The sequence below is a fragment of the Oryctolagus cuniculus genome, chromosome 10 (assembly GCF_964237555.1).
Source record: "Oryctolagus cuniculus chromosome 10, mOryCun1.1, whole genome shotgun sequence".
In the NCBI taxonomy this organism is placed as follows: Eukaryota; Metazoa; Chordata; class Mammalia; order Lagomorpha; family Leporidae; genus Oryctolagus; species Oryctolagus cuniculus.
Window position 1 is genome coordinate 99687058 of NC_091441.1, and position 21617 is coordinate 99708674.

At 52.1% G+C, this 21617-nt stretch overlaps 1 protein-coding gene across 4 annotated transcripts in view; it reads right to left on the reverse strand.

Moving 5' to 3' along the window:
• The window catches only part of BSN (bassoon presynaptic cytomatrix protein), a 109237-nt gene extending 94109 nt beyond the window's left edge, over positions 1 to 15128 (reverse strand). For all 4 annotated transcript variants that reach the window (XR_007921917.2, XR_007921916.2, XR_007921915.2 and 1 more), the window contains exon 1: positions 14764 to 15128. Coding sequence is in view for 1 of the 4 variants with exons in the window: in XM_051852441.2 (XP_051708401.1) it covers positions 14764 to 14981 (218 nt within the window). In the remaining 3 variants the exon portion in view is untranslated. The remainder of the gene's footprint in view (positions 1 to 14763) is intronic.
• Between the last annotated feature and the right edge of the window lie 6489 nt (positions 15129 to 21617).

The following is a 21617-nucleotide window of genomic DNA, read 5'->3' on the forward strand; positions in this document are numbered from 1 at the left end:
AGCAGAGAGCTGGATTGGAAGTGGAGCAGCCAGGTCTCGAACCGGCGCCCAAATGGGATGTCAGCACTTCAGGCCAGGGCGTTCACCCACTGCGCCACAGCGCCAGCCCCCGTTAGTGTATGTCAGTGAATATATCTGTATTATTTTGAAACAAATACACACATTTTCATACACACAATGCCATCAAAGAAATATTCTTATCAAAAAGATTGAGTCTGAGATATTCTAGAGACAAATGTCTGGATTTCTCCACCAAATAAATGACATGGATTAAAAAAAAATAGCAAGAGAGACAGTTAAGAGAATACATCAGCAAAATGCAATGTGTAGATAGTGTTTGGATCCAGATTTTAACAAACTGACTCTAAAAAGTTGTTTTTGAGACAATTGAGGAAAATTGAACATGGACAAGATATTAAATTATACTAAGAAGTTATACCTAACTATTGGCTGTGATAATTTCATTGGATTAAATTTAAAATACTCTGTCACAACTAGAGGTACATCTTAAATTATTCGTAAGTGAAATGATATGTTTGGATCTGGAATGAAATACACCAGCTAGGGGTCAGGGCTGTGGCACAGCTTGTAAAGCCACTGCCTGCAGTGCCGGCATCCCATATAGGTGCCGGTTCGAGGCCCAGCTGCTCCACTTCCGATCCAGCTCTCTGCTATGGCCTGGGAAAGCACAGGAAGATGGATCAAGTCCTTGGGCCCCTGTACGCGCATGGGAGACCCAGAGGAAGCTCCTGGCTTTGGATTGGCACAGCTCCAGCTAACTGGGGAGTGAACCAGTGGACAGAAGACCTCTCTCTCTCTCTCTCTCCCTCCCTCCCTCCCTCTACCTCTCCTCTCTCTCTGTAACTCTTTCAAATAAATAAATAAATCTTAAGAAAAAAAAAAGAAAATACACCAGCCAAAAAGCAAAAAATCTTGAGGAACATGGATGAGACAAGTTGGCAAAACACGGATCACCACTGAGGACAGGTGACAGCTTCATGGGAGGGAGTTAATCATATCAGCTTTTCTTTTTTTTTTTTTTAAGATTTATTTTATTTATTTGAAAGTGTGGGGAGCAATCCGGACTAGACTAAGTTACTCGAATTAAGACTTATTCTATGCATCTGCTCTCCCACAATATGGCGCTGGGAGAGAAGTAAATAGCTTCCGCACAGCTGCCTCCAGTTCAACCAATTAACTGTAGGACTTGCTCCTGATTGGAGAGCAGCGTACTCGGCGTGTGGGCAGCCGAGTTGGGATTGGCGGAGGAGGACTATAAAGGAGGAGAGAAACGGCATGCACCGGGAACATCTATGGGGAACATCTAGCTGAGGGAACCCGTGCAGCCCCGAGAGAGCCGGCCGGCGGTGTGCCGCTCCCCTGCGGAAGTGGGGAATGCGGCCAGGGGGAACTGCCCTTCCACGGAGGTGGAAGGGATAGTAGCCAACCCGGGAAGAAGCAGCAGCAAACCCGGGGAGGGCCGAGCAGACGAAAGAACAGCGCAGGGTCTAGTGTCGCTCCTCCACGAAGACGGGGAGCGACAGAAAGACAGAGTTAGAGAGGTAGAGACAGAGAGAGAGGTCTTCCATCCGCTGGTTCACTCCCCAGATGACCGCAATGGCCGGAGCTGTGCTGATCCAAAGCCAGGAGCCAGGAGCTTCTTCTGGGTCTCCTACATGGGTGCAGGGGCCCAAGGACTTGGGTCATCTTCTACTGCTATCCCAGGCCATAGCAGAGAGCTGGATCGGAAGTAGAGCAGCCGGGCCTTGAACAGGCGCCCATATGAGATGCCGGCGCTTCAGGCCAGGGCTTTAACCCGCTGCACCACAGCGCCGGCCCCCATACCAGCCTTTCTACTTTACTGTGTGTTTTAAATTTTCATTTGCACAGCACTTGCTACTCCTGGGGACATCAACCCAACAGAGCCAAAGAAAGACTAGCATTATATGAGCCTCCAGGAAAAGACAGTCCTGAACAGGGCCTTGCTCTGTAATGCCCAAGGGCTGCCCTGGCAAGGCTGCCCAGGGTGGTCACCTCTCCAGTCCAACCCTGGCTCTCCAGCTCTCCTCAACTAGCACCACTCTAAGCCTAGGCAGGCAAGAAGAATCCAACACTGGCCACGTAAAGTTAAATGCAGGGGGTTGGAAAGTGGGCTCTCGGGGCCATAGGAAGGGGAGCAGGCCTCACAGAAGGATTCCCAAAACAAGCACATAGCCTCGGTTGTTCCGCCCAGTTTGTGGAACAGTCAGGATCCTAAAGGGTCTCACCAAGCTGGAAATTATCTCAAGTGCTACCAGCAAAGACACAGCAGGGACCATGCCAGCCCCCACAGATTCACACCTGCTCTGCACATGTCCAGAATCTGTCAGAGATGCTGAGCTGGACAAGTGTGGGAGTAGCAACCAGGAAGCTCAGAAAGGCGTAGGAAGCTGTCCCCATGCAGCCTGAGTGAGTGTCTCTCATCCTTCAGATTATGTCACTCACAGTCCATGTGACAGTCCATGTGACCTGCCGAGCCCTGGTCCCTGTTCTCTGAACCTCCCTGTCCTCAGGACACTGACACCCTCAGGAAGGGCAATCCAGCTGGGCAAGGGCCCCAGACTCCATCACAGCCATCGTAGCTGGAGAGACTAAGTCCACAGAAGAATGGGGATGAGGTGAGAGCATAAGGGCCCTCCACCCTGGCACACAGCAGGCCCAGTGAACACCTGCTAAATCTGTGAGCAGGTAAGTCCGAAGAGCCAAAGGGCAGAGCCAGGGCCAGCATATGGAAATTTAAGGAGATCCACTTCAGGCAGATAGAAAAAAGCACTTCCCAATGGTGGCGTCACCTGTCTGGATGGGCTAAGAAGTCACTGACTAGGCTGTTCACACCAAGGCAGAGCCTGTAAAGAGTGTGAGAGCAGACATTCTGGTATCTGTTAGGGGTTGGAATCAATGCTCAAAATGAAAGGAGAACAGAGCAAACACATCTCCTGCTGAAGCCAGACTACATTCCTGAAGGAAGTAGGTTCATAGGCCAGACCTCTACACTGGAGAGACCTAGCCTGAGCCCACAGAACCCCTAGAGTTGCAGAAGCTGCAGAGGGTACCACATCCCCCTCTTTACTCTATAAATGAAGAAGTCTGTCCACCTGCCCATCTGGAGGGTGCAGAACTAGTCTCTTTCAAGTGAGCCTTTTCCATTCCCCTCCTCCCCCACTGCAAGCCAACCCGGCTTCCCTGGAAACCACAGGCATACTGGCTATTTGCAGAGCACCTGCAAGGAGTGGGTGGAACAGCACTCAGGAGACAGGCATTTCAGCACAGCTGGAAAAAGGGAACCTGCAGCAGGCTCCACAGGCCTAAACAGAATCCTTGCTGGCTGGTCAACTGATCCACGCAAGGAGGACAACAGCTTCGCAAGGGTACCTGCCTTCCAGCAGCAGGCCAAAGGGACAGGCATTGTGGCACAGTGGGTTAAGCTGCCATTTGGGACACCCGCATTCCATACTGTATCTGGTTCCAGTCTTGGCTACTCTGTTTCCAATACAGCTTCCTGCTAATTTGCACACTGGGAGGCAACAGGTGATAGTCCAAATGCTTGGGACCCTGCCACCCATCTGAGAGACTCAGACAGAGTTCCTGGCTCCCGGCTTGGCTTTGGCCTGGCCCAGCCCTGGATGTTGTGGGCATCTAGGGAGTGAACCAGTAGATGTAAGCCCTCTTTGTGTGTGTGTGTGTGTGTGTGTGTGTGTGTCTTTCTCTTTGTGGTTCTGCCTTTCAAGTAGATAAAAAATAATATACTTTTAAATGTATTTCAAAAAAATAAAGCAGCAGTGCAGAGGCAGGGTGCCAGCCAACCCCTCTCTTGGGTCCAGCTTAATTAAGTGGTCATGTTGTCCATTCTGAAAAAATGCCCTCCAATGTGATAGAAAAGCAATCCATCTAACGACCCTGAAGAGTGCATGCTGTACTTCCGATTTATGACCTTGCTTTCACATCATCAAGGGGGCTCAAGAGCAGTGGCAAGCACCACCCTTCCTTTTTAGTCATCTCACAGAAGATGGCTGTCAGAGGCAGAAGGCACTTTGGATATTATCTGGTTAAATCTCTCATTTTACGGATGAAAAACTGAAGTCCTACCCCAGCCAGCTTCCAGCACCATTAAGATTGATGAAACCCTGAATTGCGGACCCCCACCCAGGATGACTCCACCGCTCTGCACTCTGTGCCCCACCCCACCCCATCCTCTGCTCCACACCCTACTTCCTGGTCCTTCTTCCCCCCTCAAAGCCCTCCCCACCCTCTGGCTACGTCTTCCATCTTCTCAGAATGGAGGCAAGGAAGTGACACAGCTCTCCAGCTGTGTTCAGTATACGCTACTCTGCTCTGCTGACGGCTGCTGGCTGCTTTTCTTCTCAATCGCTCATCTTAGGCCTTTGGAGCTCCCGACAGAATAAGTTAATGTTGTGAATGTGTTTTGTAAGCTGCAAAACACCATGCAAATCTAGGCTCTACTATTTTAGAAAATGAAATAATACAATCCCTTTTAATCATGCTCTCATTTATCTTCTGCAAAGACTAGGCAGTAACAAACTCTTAGGAAGAGAAAATTGAGGGTAAAATCTCCATCCCAGACTGTGAGCCCTTGAGAGCAGAGCCCATATTGTCCCTTACTTTGTTCCCGACATGTCACCCAGAGAAAGGTATCCAATAGGTACTCAGCAAAGACTTCCTAAATCCACGTATACAATTTTACTTTAAAAGTTTTCTAGGGGCCGGCACTGTGGCATAGCAGGTAAAGCTGCTGCCTGCAATGCCAGCATCTCATATGGGTGCTGGTTCGAGTCCTGGCTGCTCCACTTCCTTTTTTTAAGATTTATTTTATTTACTTGAAAGACAGAGTTAGAGAGAGAGGTAGAGACAGAGAGAGGGGTCTTCCATCCGCTGGTTCACTCCCCAGATGGCCACAACAGCTGGCACTGCACCAATCCAAAGCCAGGAGCAAGGAGCTTCTTCCAGGTTTCCCATGCGAGTGCAGGGGCCCAAGGAGTTAGACCATCTTCTACTGATTTCCCAGTCCAAAGCAGAGAGCTGGATTGGAAGTGGGGCATCCGAGACTAGAACTGGCACCTATATGGGATGCCAGTGCTTCAGGCCAGGGCTTTAACCCGCTACAACACAATGCCGGCCCCTGGCTGTAGAAGCAGCAGAAGAAGGCCCAATCCTTGGGCCCCTAAACACAGAAGCAGCTCCTGGCTTCGGATCTATGCAGCTTCAGCCATTGTGGCCATCTACGGAGTGAATCAGCAGATGAAGACCTCTCTCTCTCTCTCTCCATCTCTGCCTCTCTGTAATTCTGCCTTTCAAATAAATAGATAAATCTTAAGGAAAAAAAAAAAAAGCTTTCTAGGGGCCAGCACAGTGGCATAGCAGATTGAGTCACCTGTGATATCAGCATCCATATAGGTGCTGGTTTATACCCTGGCAACTCCACTTCTGGTCCAGCTCCCTGCTAATGCACCTAGGAAAGCAGCAGAAGATGCAGAAGACAGTCCAAGTGCTTGGGCCCCCACATCAACATGGGAGACCTGGAAGAAGCTCCTGGCTCCTGACTTTGGCCTGGCTCAACTCCAGCGCTGGAATCATTTGGGCAGTGTACCAGCAGATGGAAGATCTCTGTCCCTCTGTGTCTCTCCCTCTCTCTCTGCCTTTCAAATAAATAAATAAACCTAAAAACAAACAAACAAAACTTTCTACTGGAACAGGTTAGGTTGCTGCCTGTGAGGCTGGCATCCCATAGGAGCATTGGTTTGAGTCCTAGCTGCTCCACTTCCAATCCAGCTCCCTGCTAATGTGCCTGGGAAAGCAGCAGAAGATGGCCCAAATGTTTAGGCCATTGCCACCCCTGTGGAAGACCCAGATAGAGTTCCTGGCTCTTGGCTTTGGCCTGATCCCGTAACAGCTGTTGCAGCCATTTGGGGACTGACCCAGCAGATAGATGGAAGACATTTCTCTCTCCCTCTCTCTCTCTCTCTCTGCCTTTCAAATAAATAAATAAATCTTAAAAACAAAACCAGAAGAAAAGACACCTGTGTCCCAAATCAGAGCAACTGGGTCTGATGTCCAGCTCTGGCTCCTGACTCCAGTTTCCTGCTACTGCAGACCCTGGAAGGCAGCAGTAATGGCTCACACAGTTGGGTTCCTGCTACTCACATAAGAGACCTGGACTGAGTTCCCAGTTCCCAGCTGTTGCAGACATTTAGGGAATGAACCAGAAGATGGAAGTTCTCTGTCTCTCCGTTTCTCAAAGAAAGAAATTATTTACATTGACAAAATTTTATATATTATGTATAATATGTACATATTGTAGAATTGTGAATCGAGATAACTAGCATATTAATTACATTATATACTTGGCTATTGTAGTGATAACAGTTAAAATCTACTCTTGGGGGGCTTGCATTGTGGCATAGCGGGTAAAGCTGGCAACTGCAGTGTCAGCATCCCATGTGAGCACCAGTTCAAATGCTAGCCGCCCCACTTCTGATCCAGCTCCCTGCTAATGCACCTGGGAAAGCAGCAGAAGATGGTCCAAGTGTTTGGGCCCCTGCACTCGTGTGGGAGATTTGGAATAAGCTCCTGGCTTCTGGCTTTGGATTAGCCCAGCTCTGGCCAGTGCAGTCATTTGGGAAGTGAACCAACAGATGGAAGATCTCTCTCTCTCCCTCCCTCCCTCCCTCTCTCCCTCCCTCCCTCCCTCTCTCTCTCTCCCTCCCCCTCCCCATCTCCCTCTCCCTGTCCTCCCTGTCCATGTAACTCTGCCTTACAAATAAAGAAATCTTAAAACACACACACACACACACACACACAGATAGTAATATGTCTGTGGTGAAACAGCCACCCAGTATTGCTAGTTATAATTATTAGGACAGCTTTGCCAATATACCTCCACAGGCAGCTCCAACTTACTGCACATGACCCAGGAACAAACTTCCCTCAAGGAAGGGCCAGTCCAGTAGGTTAAGCCACTGCCTGCATCAGTGCACCCCATATGAAAATACCGTTTCAGATTCCCACTGCTCTGCTTCTGATCTACCTCCCTGCTAGTGTGCCTAGGAAAGCAGCGAAAAATGGTCCAACTCTTTGGGCCCCTGCCCCCCATGTGGAAGACCAGGATAGAGTTCCAGACTTCTGGCTTTCGCTTGGCCCTGCCCCAGCTGTTGCGGCCACTTGGGGAGTGAACCAGCAGATCAAAGATCTCTGTCTTTCCCTTTTAAATCTTCTTTTAAAAATTCCTTCAAGGAGGCTCAAATGGTAGGTTCTGGCCCTCCCCACCTCCATCACAAGTTAAAGGGAAGGGCCCTGTCGCTCCCCCTCTTCGTGGAGGAACGACACTAAACCCTGCCTAGGCTTCATATCCGAGTCACGGCACCATTATGTCGCTCCCCCTCTTCGTGGAGGAACGACACAGGACCCTGCGCTGTTCTTTCGTCTGCTCGGCCCTCCCCGGGTTTGCTGCTGGTTCTTCCCGGGTTGGCTGCTGTCCCTTCCACCTCCGTGGAAGGGCGGTTCCCCCTGCCACATTCCCCACTTCCGCAGGGGAGCGGCACACCGCCGGCCGGCTCTCTCGGGGGCTGCACAGGTGTTCCCCTTAGGTGTTCCCCTTAGATGTTCCTGGTGCATGCCGTCTCTCTCCTCCTTTATAGTCCTCCTCTGCCAATCCCAACTCGGCTGCCCACACGCCGAGTACGCTGCTCTCCTCCAATCAGGAGCAGGTCCTGCTGTTTATTGGTTGAACTGGAGGCAGCTGGGTAGAAGCTGTTTTCTCCTCTCCCAGCGCCATATTGTGGGAGAGCAGATGCATAGAATAAGTCTTAATTCGAGTAACTTAGTCTAGTCCGGGTTGCTCCCCACAGGCCCATTCAGAAATGCAGGACCAATGACGCAGGGGAAGATTTACTGAAACTCCTAAATCCCATCTCCTGGTAACTTCCTACCCACCTATGAAAAGGCAGACCCAGGGGCCTCTGAAAGTTGCCCTTAAACTTATAAAAAATATATTTATTTATTTGAAAGTCAGAGCTACAGAGAGAGAGACAGAGAGATCTTCCATCTGCTGGTTCACTCCCAAGATGGCGACAATGGCCAGGGCTGAGCCAGGCTGAAGCCTTCTTTTGGGTCTCCCACATGAGTGCAGGCACAGTAGCAGGGAGCTGGATTGGAAGTGGAGCAGCCAGGACTTGAACAGGAACCCATATGGATGCTGGTGTCGCAGGCAGTAGCTTTACCCAATACACCATACTGCCAGCCCCCCTGCCTTAAACTCAAACTCAGAACAAAACTGAATGAGGCCGGCGCCGTGGCTCACTGGGCTAATCTTCCACCTTGCGGGGCCGGCACACCGGGTCCTAGTCCCAGCTGGGATGCCGGATTCTGTCCCGGTTGCCCCTCTTCCAGGCCAGCTCTCTGCTGTGGCCAGGGAGTGCAGTGGAGGATGGCCCAAGTGCTTGGGCCCTGCACCCCATGGGAGACCAGGATAAGTACCTGGCTCCTGCCATCGGATCAGCGTGGTGCGCTGGCCGCAGCGCGCCGGCCACGGCGGCCATTGGAGGGTGAACCAACGGCAAAGGAAGACCTTTCTCTCTGTCTCTCTCTCTCTCACTGTCCACTCTGCCTGTCAAAAAAAAAAAAAAAAAAAAAAAACTGAATGAGAGGGGAGAACTTTAGAAAAGGAACAGAAAAGTCACCTACTGTATTGTTCTCTGACTCCCAAGTCAGTCCAAAGCCTGACTCCACCTTCAGTGATCACCTGTCCTCTCCATGTCTGAAGCCTTCAACAAACCCTTAGAAAGCTAGAACCTTGGGGCGGTGCTCTGGCACAGTGGGTTAAGTTGTAGCCTGCATTCCATATGGCATGGATTTGAGCCCCAGCTGCTCCACTTTCCATCCAGCTCCCTGCTAATGCTCCTGGGAAAGTAGTGGGCCCCTGCACCCACATGGGAGACCCAGAAGATGCTCCTGGCTTCAGTCTGGCCTAGCCCCAGCCCCTTGACTGTTGTGGCCATTTGGGGAGTGAACCAATGGATGGAAGATGTTTCTCTTCTCTGTCTCTGTAACTCTGACTTTCAAATAAATAAATGCATTCCTTACCTCTGCACTCACGGCCTGGGCACATGAAGTTAAAAAAAAAGAAAGAAAGAAAGAATCTCACAGGAGCTGAGATGCCACCTGGGACAATGGCATCCCATGTAGGCATGACTGGATTCGAGTCCCAGTTCTGCTTCTGATTCCAGTTTCTTGCTGATGCACACCCTGGGAAGCAGCAGGTGATGGCTCAGGTACTTGGGTCCCTGCCATCCACCGGGGAGACACAATTTGTTTGAGTTCTGAGTTCCTTTTTTTTTTTTTTTTTATGTATTTATCTGACAGATAGAGTTAGACAGTGAGGGAGAGAGACAGAGAGAAAGGTCTTCCTTCCATTGGTTCACCCCCCAAATGGCTGCTACAGCCAGAGCTAAGCCAATCTGAAGCCAGGAGCCAGGTACTTCTTCCTGGTCTCCCACGCGGGTGCAGGCGCCCAAGCACTTGGGCCATCCTCCACTGCCCTCCTGGGCCACAGCAGAGAGCTGGACTGGAAGAGGAGCAACCTGGACTAGAACCCGGCACCCATATGGGATGCCGGTGCCACAGGCGGAGGATTAACCAAGTGAGCCACGGCGCCAGCCCCAAGTTCTGAGTTCCTTTGACCTGACTCTGCTCCCCAGCTGTTGAAGGCAACTGGGAGCAAAGCAGAGGATGGAAGATCTCTCTCTCTTCTCTCTCACTCTCTTATTTCAAACAAATAAAAATAAACAATTTTTAAAGCAAGAATTTCTTGGCCAAAAGAATAAAATTTGAAAATGAATAGCTTCTAGGTTTAATGCCCAGCTTACAGGAAAAATATGGGACACATATCATAAATGACATCACAGGGAAGTAATCAGCATGACCCAGAATCTGGGAAACCACAGGGCAACAGACATAGTTCTCTAATGTAAATATTGCAGGGGGTAAAAAGAAGGAACCAACAGATTTAAGGAAATTGCAAATACAGATCAAACAAATGCAATGTGTAGATCACCATCCAAACAAGTGAACTTTAAAAAATAAATTCAAGGGGACCAGCGCTGTGGCATAGCATATGGGTGCTGGTTCTAGTCCCGGCTGCTCCACTTCCGATCCAGCTCTCTGCTGTGGCCTGGGAAAGCAGTGGAAGATGGCCCAAGTCCTTGGGCAACTGCACCCATGTGGGAGACCCGGAAGGATCCCCTGGCTCCTGGCTTCGGATTGGCACAGCTCCGGCTGTTGCAGCCAGTTGCAGAGTGAACCAGCGGATGGAAGACCTCTCTCTCCCTCTGCCTCTCTCTGTGTAACTCTGACTTTCAAATAAATAAATAAATCTTTTTAAATAAATAAATAAATTCAAGGGGCCGGTGCTGTGGCATAGCAGGTAAAGCTGCTGTCTGCAGTGCTGGCATTCCATATGGGTGTCAGTTCATGTCCCGGCTGCTCCACTTCCCATCCAGCTCTCTGCTATGGCCTGGGAAAGCAGTGGAAAATGCCCCAAGTCCTTGGGCCCTTGCACCCACATGGGAGATGTGGAAGAAGTTCCTGGCTCCTGGTTTCAGATCAGCTCAGCTCCAGCCATTGCAGCCATTAGGGAGTGAACCATTGGATGGAAGACCTCTCTCTCTCTCTCTCTCTGCCTCTGCCTCTCTGTAACTCTGCCTTTCAAATAAATAAATAAATGTTTTTTAAAAAATAAATTCAAAAGACAATTAGAAAAATTATCTGGATATATGTTGTATTAAGGGGTTGTTATCCTATTTAGATGTGATTATGGCACTATGGTTTTGCTTATGCAAAGTCCTTATCCTTGTAAAAACACACTGGAATTCTTAGGATGAAATTTTGGGATGTCTGGAATTTGTTTCTGTGAGGAGGGGGAAGTGAGGGAGGTGAACACAACTTGATTGACTACAAGATGATGGTATGTATGGCCAGCAACAGGAACACAGGAGTTCCTCTGACCATTCTCTCTACTCATATATTTTAGAAATTTTCCATAATTTTTTAAACAGATAGCCTTTCTTCTCCAATATCCTCATTATAAGTTTATTATTAGTTTTTTAACTCAACAGCATCTTATCAGTCTTACTAGCACTGGGAGCGACTATATTATCAAAGCTACCCCTCTTTCTTGCAAAAATGGTTGCCCACTTTGGGTAAAATTTTGACATTATTACCATTCAGAGGTGAGATCACTTTAATGCATTCCCTATTCTCTTCCTCTCTCCCTGTCACTCTGCCTTTCAAACACTAAATAAATAAACCTGAGAGAGAGAGAGACTGAGTGTAGTTCTCAGAGCAGCCTTGCCCACCTTCTAGCAAATATCCAGGTTCTCTGTACTCAGCTGCCTTTCGCTCAAAATATTTCCATGGTGTAGGAGGTAAAAGTGAGCAGAGGAGACCTGGTTGTTGATCACGGATTCCGACAGGAAATGAGGGAGAGATGCCTCACCTGGCTTTGCCAGAGCTCCTGCCCAGCCCGTCATTCAGCCTCATTCTTTGGTCACTGTCCCTGCCTACACAGACCATACTCCCATACTGTTTCTCTCTCCACCTCTCCTAACTCCATCATTGTTCCAGGATGTCTCAGGTCTCTCTCTATCCAGAAGCTTGCCTCTGCCTTTTTTTTTTTTAAGACTTATTTACTTATTTATTTGAAAGTCAGAATTACAGAGCGGGGGTGGGGGAGAGACAGAGATAGACATCCATTTGGTTCACTCCCCAAATGGCCACAATGGCCAGAGCTGGGCCAATCCAAAGCCAGGAGTCAGGAGCTTCCTCCGGGTCTCCCATGTGGGTGGGGGGGCCCAAGGACTTGGGCCATCTTCCACTGCTTTCTCAGGTGCATCAGCAGGGAGGGAGCTGGATCAGAAGTGGAGCAGCAGGAACTTGAATCGGCGCTCATTCGAGATGTGAGTGCTGTAGATGGTGGCTTTACCCACTACACCACAGTGCCGGCCCCTTGCCTCCACCTTTCTACTCCTCCCACTTGACAAGTACAAAGCTGCCCACAGACTCTCTTCTGGGTTTTTCCATGATGTGGCTCAGCAATAGCCAAAAGCCAAATATGACCAATCAGACTGTGGCAGTATAATCATGTGTGTCTGTATAGATGAACTCCATTAATTAGCATACCTCACTGTACATTGGACATATATTCATAAATAAAGAAACCAATGAATGAGAGAATGAATGAATCATGCCCCTTCCTCTAAGAGGATGCAGCCCACACTGCGGCACATAGCTTGGAGGTGGAACAGGAGACAGAGTTCAGCCTTCTCCCACTCTGGCAATCCTTGGGGAAGACACTGCCTATACAACAATACCTGGCAACCCTCATGGTTCAGAAACAGAAAGCCCTTCCTTGAAGATCCTGACGCCCAAAACTCCCTATCACCCTGATGGCTAAGAGGCAACACTATGGGTGTGGCAGCATTGCTGCTCGTGGGATTCAAACGCTGGAACCACCCCCTCACAGAGCCCAAGTCAGCTCAGTCTGCGGACGACAAGATGAATTCAGCCTGGGGGACAAGGGAATTCCAAGTCCCCAGAACCTCTGTTCCATTTCCCTCTGGGGTTAGTAAAATGACTTCTCCTTTACCTGACCCCTACCCACTCTGTGAGGCTTCTGGCTGCTCCAAAATTCACAGTCTTGCTGGAAACAAGTATGTCCCTGTGCCAACACTCTTTCCTGAATGCCCAGAAGCACTTGCCACAGGGTTCTTTCTCCATCAATGGGCCAATCTGTTCAGCAGCATTTCAAAACAGAACATGCTAAATTTGGCATCAGGTACCCGAGACGCTCTGGTGAGAGGAAGTAGGAGCCACTCTGACACTGAAGGAGAAACGGACCGTGGAGGTGCTGCTCAGCCGAGGTGCTATGCTAAGCCGAATACCAGCTGGAAGAGGAAGTCCACTCCTAAAGGCCCTAGTGCTATGCTTTGGTGACAAACAGCCAGCTCATCTCCCGGACCTGCGAGCTGCAGGACGTCAGCACCACAGACCCACGTGCAGGCCCAAATGAGAGACGGTGTGACTGGTGAACCCAGCAGGGGCTCATGGCTCCCCTCACCCACAGCAGTCTGCCCTGCAGCAGCATGCATAGAGGAAACACTGAGTAGGGTTATGAACGGTGGACAGCAGGCTCCTTTCTGCCCCTCCGACCCACCCAAGTCTTCCCAAAATACTTCACGTGCTTGGTTCTGCAACACCTGAGAAGCTACAAGCAGAGCAGCCTGTTTGGTTACTGGACGAATAACGCCAAATTCTCCATGTCGAGAACTCCCCCAGAACGAGGTGTTTTTCCATTCAGCTGTGGCAGGTTCCCCTTGGAGGGAAAGCACTACAGCCTGGGTGAGGCTTGCTCAAGGTAAAACCCAAACAGCAACTCAACACGCAGCAAAATGGACAGTGCTCAGTGCTGGCTGTGCTAAGAGCCGTGTGCCAGGCAGCTGCATTACTGTAATGGCCAAGGGAAAATGCACAAATGCCACCTCTAAAAAGGGTGCTCCCAGGTTTTCTTGTCTGCGGCAGGTTTCAGGCTACCTAAGAGCCTTTATGACTACTGGCCGTCTAAGACAAGACTTCCGAGGAAGTCAACACACGAGAGGCACAGCTGGACGGCTGGAGAATCCAGAATTATGCTCCCTCAGAATGGATGTGCTCCCACACAGAAAAGCCAGCAGACACAGAGCGGGCAGCAAGCGCCCCCTCCTCCAGGTTCTGCCACTCCCTGGGTCTAGCTGCTGTCAAGAGGATGCCTCCCATTGTATCCTGTCATGTCTTGCTCCTTCCCCTGGGTCTTTAGTTCACTGACTTAATACACTTTGGCATTCCCCTGCCCTGCATTCACTGCCACCTGATTATTTCTGCAGGACCTGGGTTGGCATACATCTAAAGCAAGTTGATTCCGTAGTATTTGATCAGTTCTGTTCTGTGTAAAGCATTCTCTGTGGGTTTCAGCTTTCCCATCGGTTTGAGGTGGTGATGTGAATCATGAGGCAATAAGAATATAGCTGGTGCTGGAGGATTCCATAGCATTTTGCTTCACCCCGAAGTGCTTCCCTAAGCCTTACTCAAAGCACATGACCCTTTGAGTATGGTTGGGCCTGCTGGTGTACAGTGGGCAGTTTTCCTTCTCCCAAGATGGTTACAGCCACTAAATGCCTGAGGGAAGTGCAAGACCAAGTTCATGGTTCAACTATTTCTCTATCTTTCTGTTCCTCGCAGTGACACTTATCTTCCGTGACAGCCACTCCCATTGTGCTCTTTCCTCGGCCCAACACAATGGACATATGCAGACACTGGCAGGCAGGGAGGACGTTTTCCATCCCACTGCCTCCCTGTGCAGAGGGACCAGGCTAAGGTTACATAAGCCCCTCCTGGGCGGTTGGGCCCGGCTACGGGGGGAAGTGAATTTGGGGTTCGTGACGGAGTCACGGTCTGCAGGCCCCGACTGACCCTGTGCTCGCCATACTCCCTCAGCAAGGCAGGGCAGTCGGAAAGGAAGAGCCGCTTCCCTGTGACCACCCGGCTCACAGCAGCCTGTCAGGGTTCAAAGCATGGCCTGACGTGGAACCTCCCCGTCCACCCCAGATCGCGGGGTCCCAAGCTCCGGCCCAGCCTCAGGCTGCAGCTCCCCGCCCCCCGGTCGCCGAGACGCGCGCTTACCTGCCCGAGCCCGAGCTGGGACCGGGGCCAGGGCCAGGGCCAGGGCCAGGGCCCGGTGGTCCCGCGGTCGCCCGCGCCGCACCCGCCGTGGGGAGCTGTCCGCCGCCGGCTGGTGCTGAAGGCGGCTTCCCTGCGCCGGGGCCCGGGCCCGGGCCGGGGCCTCCTGGCGGCAGCGGCCCGTCGCCAGCACCGCCTTCTAGGCTGGCCTCGTTGCCCATGGCAGGCAGGCGGACGGGCGGGCAGCGTTGGGGTCGCACTACGCCCAGGCGGGCGGCTCCCGGGTGGTGCTCACACTCTCGGAGCCGCCGCCGCCGCCGCCGCCATCTCCCGGCTGGGCTCGCGCCGCCGTCTGCCGCTGCGCATGCGCGTCGCGCTCGCCCCTTCCCTACACACGCCCACCCCAACCCCCGCCCCGCGCGCGCTCCCGCCTGCCCGCGAGGACGCGTGTCCACGCGCCAGCCTCGGGGTCGCTGGGAAACGGCCGCCGGCGCCCGCGCATGCGTTCTCCAGGGTAGGCGCGCTCCGACAGGATCCCAGCTGGGGTTCTCCGGACGTTCCTACCGCACAGGTGTGGAAGGTCACTGGCGGCTAGATACGGCCGCGGGAGCGTAGCGTCGTGCCCTGCCCAGGAATCAGTGGTGCTCTCGGCCCCGGGGACTCGGGACTGGGGACTCTCCTTCGGATATAACTTGACAGTCGCAGCGGGTGGGAGCCGTGGGGTCCCCAAAAGATGCATAGGAGTTGGAAAGGCAAATGAATGAAGATGCTCAGAGACCTAAGAGAAGAGATGCTGGGTAGTTGGGCCGGATTGCGAGGGTCTCATAGGCCAGCCGGGGAATGAAGTCTTTATCCAGATGGCCGTGGGAACCATCTGGGATGCATGCTGAGGCCTGGCGCCAAGGAATCCGAGTCTCGGGAAGTGCCCCGGGGAAAAGATGGAAGGTTTGTCACGGCTGGCCTGACACCAGCTGGAAGGTTGCCTCAACAGGCCCTGGGACACTGACCTTGGGGATGGGGGAGAGGAATCGATGTTTTTTTTTAGCAGCCTTGAGCTGTGGCTTCCAGAGATGTCGAGATGAGAGGCTACAGGTGGTCTGTGCATTTCCAGCTAGCCCTACCTCGCGTTTGCCAACTACTCAGGAGTCTGCACTTTCCAAAGGGAGGGTGTTTCCTAGAAGATCCAGACCACGTTCCAGACCATCTCTGGCTTCATAAATGTAAGAAAATGCTCTATGGCTTGTTTTCAAAGAGCATGACCAGTCTCAGGCCATAACGTGGACTTCCAGCTAAAAGTATTGTAGTTTTAAAACAAAGTGAAAGGGCTGGGGCTGGAGCTTAGCGGGTGGGGCTGCTGCTTGCAGCACCAGCATCCCATATGGGTGTTGGTTCGAGTCCCGGCTGCTCCACTTCCGATCCAGTTCTCTGCTATGACCTGGGAAAGCAGTGGAGGATGGCCCAGGTCCTTGGGCCCCTGCACCCGTATGGGAGACCTAGAAGAGGCTCCTGGCTCTTGGCTTCAGATCAGTGCAGCTCCAGCTGTTGCGGCCATTTGGGGAGTGAAACAGCGGATGGAAGACCTCTCTCTCTCTCTCTCTCTGTAACTCTGCCTTTCAAATAAATAAATCTTTTTAAAAAAATGAAAGAAACCTCAACTGCTAAACTTGCTAAAACAAGTATTTGTGTAATCCCTAATGCAATCTGTAACCATAAGGCTCCTGTTCTTGGTATAGTTCTAAGCAAACAGTTGTAACAAGTCTTCCAGTACAAGGCCTCTGCCACAGTCCTGTTGGCCCAGCAACAGGCCTGGGAACCCAATCATCTGCTCCTTCTTGGGCTGCAGATTGTGACTCCCAGAGTACTCAGCCAGTGAGGAACTGGGGGAAGGGACAAGCTCACTAGGAGATAAAAGGGTGCTCGGTTCCTGCAGGGTCATAAGTAAAGCCTCACTTCTCGCTACCTTCCTGTGTCTGAGTGGGTAGATGGCTCAGGCGGGTTTATTTCCTACAATAAATCATGGCTGTGTAGAAGGGCTTGGGTAACTTGAACCCATTTTTTTTTTAAAAGATTTATTTTACTTGAAAGGCAGAGTTACAGATGGAGAGGGGGAGAGAAAGAGAGAGCTTCCGTTCGCTGGTTCACTCCCCAAATGGTGGTAACAGCCAGGATAGGGCCAGACAGAAGCCAGAAGCCTGGAAGCCCAGCCAAGTCTCCCAGGTGGGTGGCAGGGACCCAAGTACTTAGGCCATCTTCTGCTGTTTTCCCAGACACATTAGTTGGGGGAGAGGATGAGACTCAATTGCTAGTGGAGCAGCTGGGACTCGAACTAGCGCTCATATGGGATGCTGGTGTCACAGGCAGTGGCTTAATGGTGTCACAGGCAGTGGCTTAACCCACTATGCCATCATGCCAGTCCCAACTTGGACACATTTAACAAACTCACTTCATTCTAATGATGTGGGCTGTGTCACATGGGAATTCAGCAGGTCCAAGCTGACCTGGAGTAATCCAGGGATCCCAGTGGGCACTGATAGCCAGTGTGATGGACAGATCCGTGCAGTGTCTGTTCTGGGGAGGAGTCCAGGGCCTGCCCTTGTGCCCTCCTGAGCGGCTCCACCCAACAGAAAGGGAGAAATGCAGAGCCCCGCCCACTTCCTGGTGTTCTCTGCTGCCCTTCAGGCAAGCCTTGTTGGGAGGAGCCTCTCCCCACACTGTGAACCTTGCTGGGTTTCCTCCCTAGCTGAAGGGTGTTTGATTCAGCTTTGTGAGTGTCTGCCGACTACATGTACACATTTAGGCTCCACAGAGGGGCACGTCTCATCCCTGCCACTCCCCAGATGGGACCTTGGCGACTTCCTAGTCGGCAAAGTTAGGCTATCAGTAGCCCCTCCAATATGGGAGTTTGTAAGGGTGGACAGGTGCCTGGCATACACATGACGACTCTATTGCTAGTTGTCCCTCTGGTGGGATTTGGAAGCTATGCCACACCTTTCCTCCTGGCAAAGACACACACACACACACACACACACACACGCACACATGCACACACATACACACAAGCACTAAGGGCGGGCCAGTGGCCTGACCTTGTCTCAACTCAAACTGTTCTGGCTTCAGAGACACCAGTCAGTAGGGGTTGGATTACCTGGAAGGGGAAAAAAGATGTTTACTTCTTGCTTTGGTAGAAGCCACAGGAGCTGCGGCTTTCCATACATTTAAATCAACAGGGCCTGGCTGGCTCCTGCGGGAGTAATTAGCCCTACCCAGCCAGGGGGCCTAGGGAGTTGCCCTGCTCAGAGCAGCAGACCTCCAGAGTCCTCGCTGCCTTGGTGACAAGGAGCACAGCACAGGGTGGGTTAGCAGCAGTGCCCCTCCTCTCTCCTCCGTTTTCCCCAGTTCCACAGTCTGCAGACCATCCCCAGGAACAGGCCTGCCCTGTCCACGTCGGCCCTGGCATTCAGCCTGGGGACTCCTGCCAACCACAGTGTGGCGCTGGCCTCTAGCTGACTGGGTCTCCCATTCAGTCTCCCATTTTTATTCCCTGTCTCAAGGGTAATTTCCTTCCTCTAACTCGACTGGGGCTGCTCCACAGAAAGAACTTGTCTGACCTGACCTGTCCCCTGGGCTGGACCTCAGCAGGTCCTCAGGGGCTGATGTTTGGGCTGAGTTCTCCAAGTTGCTCTAGACATTTCCCTGACTGCACTTCCAAGGGGTTCACCAACCACCAGGCTTTAAAGCAGCCCAGAGAGACTTCTGCTTACAGCTCCCGCGTCACCGGGTTTCAGCTGCTGATCCAATACATAAGATGCTGAGGCTGCATTTGGTTTATCCGCATGGAGAGTCCGGTTAATGAGCTGTCTTCACTCACCCAGGAGAATTCGCTCCCTGAACTTGATGACAAGTGAATGAACACATCTCTCAGTCGGTACAAACCAGCTGAGCGGTGTGTCTGGTCCTGTTGCCTCCTGCTGTACCACCAAGGACAGAATGAACTTGGAGACTCTGCAAGAGTTTCTCAGCCTCCTAAGCTTCGGTGCTGGAAGTTTCTTCTTCCCAAGGCAGCTTGACACGTGACACATGGCAGCCATTCTGGAGAAAGGTCAGAGAGAGAGAAGTAGAATCAATCCACACACCCAAAAAAAAAAAAAAAAAATCCACCCTGGTAGGAAAAGGCCCAGTGAGGACCAGCTGGGATTAGTGGGAATGATTAGTTACTGGAAGGCAAATCGTGGGGAACCGAAGGGGTGGCAGACCCCAGGAACTGCAGCCAGAGGCCAGCTGGTCCTCAGACAAGATACCATGCAGATCAGCCAGAAGCATGGAAAGCTGCCGGCGAGGGTGGGGGAGTGGAAGAGAATCGGGAAGGGTGGCTGAGGACAGACCGGATGATGCTCCCCAGGCTCCGGCCCTTCCCAGAGGCTGCTGGCTGTGCACGGGGCTCCCTGAACCCTGGGCCCTTCTTTCTGCTACTGAGGCCTGTCTCAGGATTTGTTTCCCGGTAGCAGGTCTGCTTGCCCACGCCTGCTGTGGGAGGGAAAAAGAACTGACAAGGAAGAAAGCAAGGAGAAGCAGGGGCTCCGCCTCCGGGCTGGGGTTTGTCAGCGCTACCCAGGACATGCGGGAGAAGGCGGCTCCTCAGTCCAGCCTCAGATTGGAATGTGGCTGCCAACAAGAGAGCTGGTTTTTGTCTCATTCAGAAGCCCATAAGGCTGCTCTAATAACCTCACACATACGCTAGGATCTTCAGCTGGCCAGGGCCCTTGGGAGGGCAGGGACAGGGGAGAAGGCTGGACAGCACAGAATTTGCTTGAGGTCTTGCCTGCGTAACTGTTTTCCTGTGGCAATGTGCAAATCTTTACTTGCATTATTTGAAACAAGGCAGTAAAAATTGTCAGCAATGTTTACCACCAGCCTAACCCTACCGCCCATGCATTGCTACCAAGAAGGCTAATTAAGGCCCATCGCTATTAGAGTCACACACTTCTTCAGGCTTGTTATGACAAGAAAAAATAATGAAGCCACCGTTCCTCCAAGTTGTAAGCGTCGAAGTCAAAACATGCTGCTTTCCTGGCCCCTCTCTGCTTCCCCAGACAGGCCCCTGCCTACTGCCTATCTCACTCACACATGCACTCATCCTGCGTCAGCCAAGGCACACTCCGCTGCCACTCCAGGCCAGGCCCATACACGACGTGGGGCCTGCTCTCGTGGAGCACTGTTCACAGCAGGGGAGACAGGCACATAAACTATAGAAAATCCCTATTGTGATGCTTCCCACTAGGATCCCAATTCCCATGGAGTGCCCTCCACCCACCTCCATCCCATGGATGGGGCACGGCTGACCCAGGTATCAAGTGATGCCCCTGTGCCCCTCCTGCCTGAGGCGGCTGGGGGAAGGGGCAACCTGCTTGGCCCCTCCATCAGGCCAAGTTCTGCTTGGCTACAGAAAAGTCTCTTAGAGAGGCCCTTCCTCCTGACCCCCTCGTGGCTCTCCTACTACTGAGAAACACCTTGTACGCGAGGACCTCGGGCCAGGAGACACGGTCACTCTGCCCTGAGCCTCACTGCTGTCCTGGCCGGAACAGATTTCAGTAGGGCTTCTTTGCTCTGTTGTCTTTACTCAGTGGTCACAAGAGCACTCGTCATCTAGGAAAGATGGACAGAATGGGGCAGGATGTGAGGTTGTGCCGTAGCAAGTGGAAAAGGTTCCAAGACCTCTGCCAGGAATGGACGATTTCAATTCAGAAGAATTGAGCGCTTGCTGAGTCCTAAGTTGAGGGCAACACCCAAGGATACAGCAGAAACCAAAACTGTGGAGTCTACTCTGTCCTCACCGAGGCCTTGAACCAGGGGGGCTGGGCCCCCGGCCCTCTGTGGGGACCATTATCTTGCCTCGCAGTGGCAGGCGTGGCCCCAGCATCACCAGGCCAGGCTGGGAGGCTGAAACGGTACTCGGGCGTCAGGGTTGTCTGAGGAGAACCCTCCCAGGTTCTGCTGCTGCATGGCAGCAGGTATCAGTTGAATAGCAACATCTGGGTTACCGCTGCTATTTAGGTATTAATAACCCCCTCCAGCTGGGAGGCCCGGCGTGGGCATCAGCTTTCCGGGAAGGCAGCCTTTCTGACAATGAGCTGACAGTGCAGACAGAATTCCTAGTAAGGCTGAGCAAAGGATCTTCATCCTCCATCTGCTACCAAGAGAGCGGAAAGGTCAAGTGCTCAGCGGAGCCCTCCTCCCACCTTGGCTAATGCATTTTTTTTTTTTTTTGACAGGCAGAGTGGACAGTGAGAGAGAGAGACAGAGAGAAAGGTCTTCCTTTGCCGTTGGTTCACCCTCCAATGGCCGCCACAGCCTGGCAGGAGCCAGGTGCTTCTCCTGGTCTCCCATGGGGTGCAGGGCCCAAGTACTTGAGCCATCCTCCACTGCACTCCCTGGCCACAGCAGAGAGCTGGCCTGGAAGAGGGGCAACCGGGACAGAATCTGGCGCCCCGACCGGGACTAGAACCCGGTGTGCCAGCGCCGCAAGGCGGAGGATTAGCCTAGTGAGCCGCGGCGCCGGCAGCTAATGCTAATTCTAAGAGGCCCACCTGCCAACCCCAGCTCTGCTCAGAGATCTGCTTAGGGTGCGCAGGGTGAAGATGTCCCTCTCCCTGCCCTGCCTGCCTCTCTGAGGAGCCTGGCGTCCCATGGATGAGCTGATGCGCTGCCTGGGAGCCAGGGCAGAGCCTGAGGGGCACAGTGGTTTCTGGGTGAGAGCCGGTGGAGTCACATTTGCACTCTGGTCTCTACACTAGATACAGGAAGACAGAGCTGGCAATGCCTCTGCACACACACATCATGAGCTGCTCAAACAAACACAG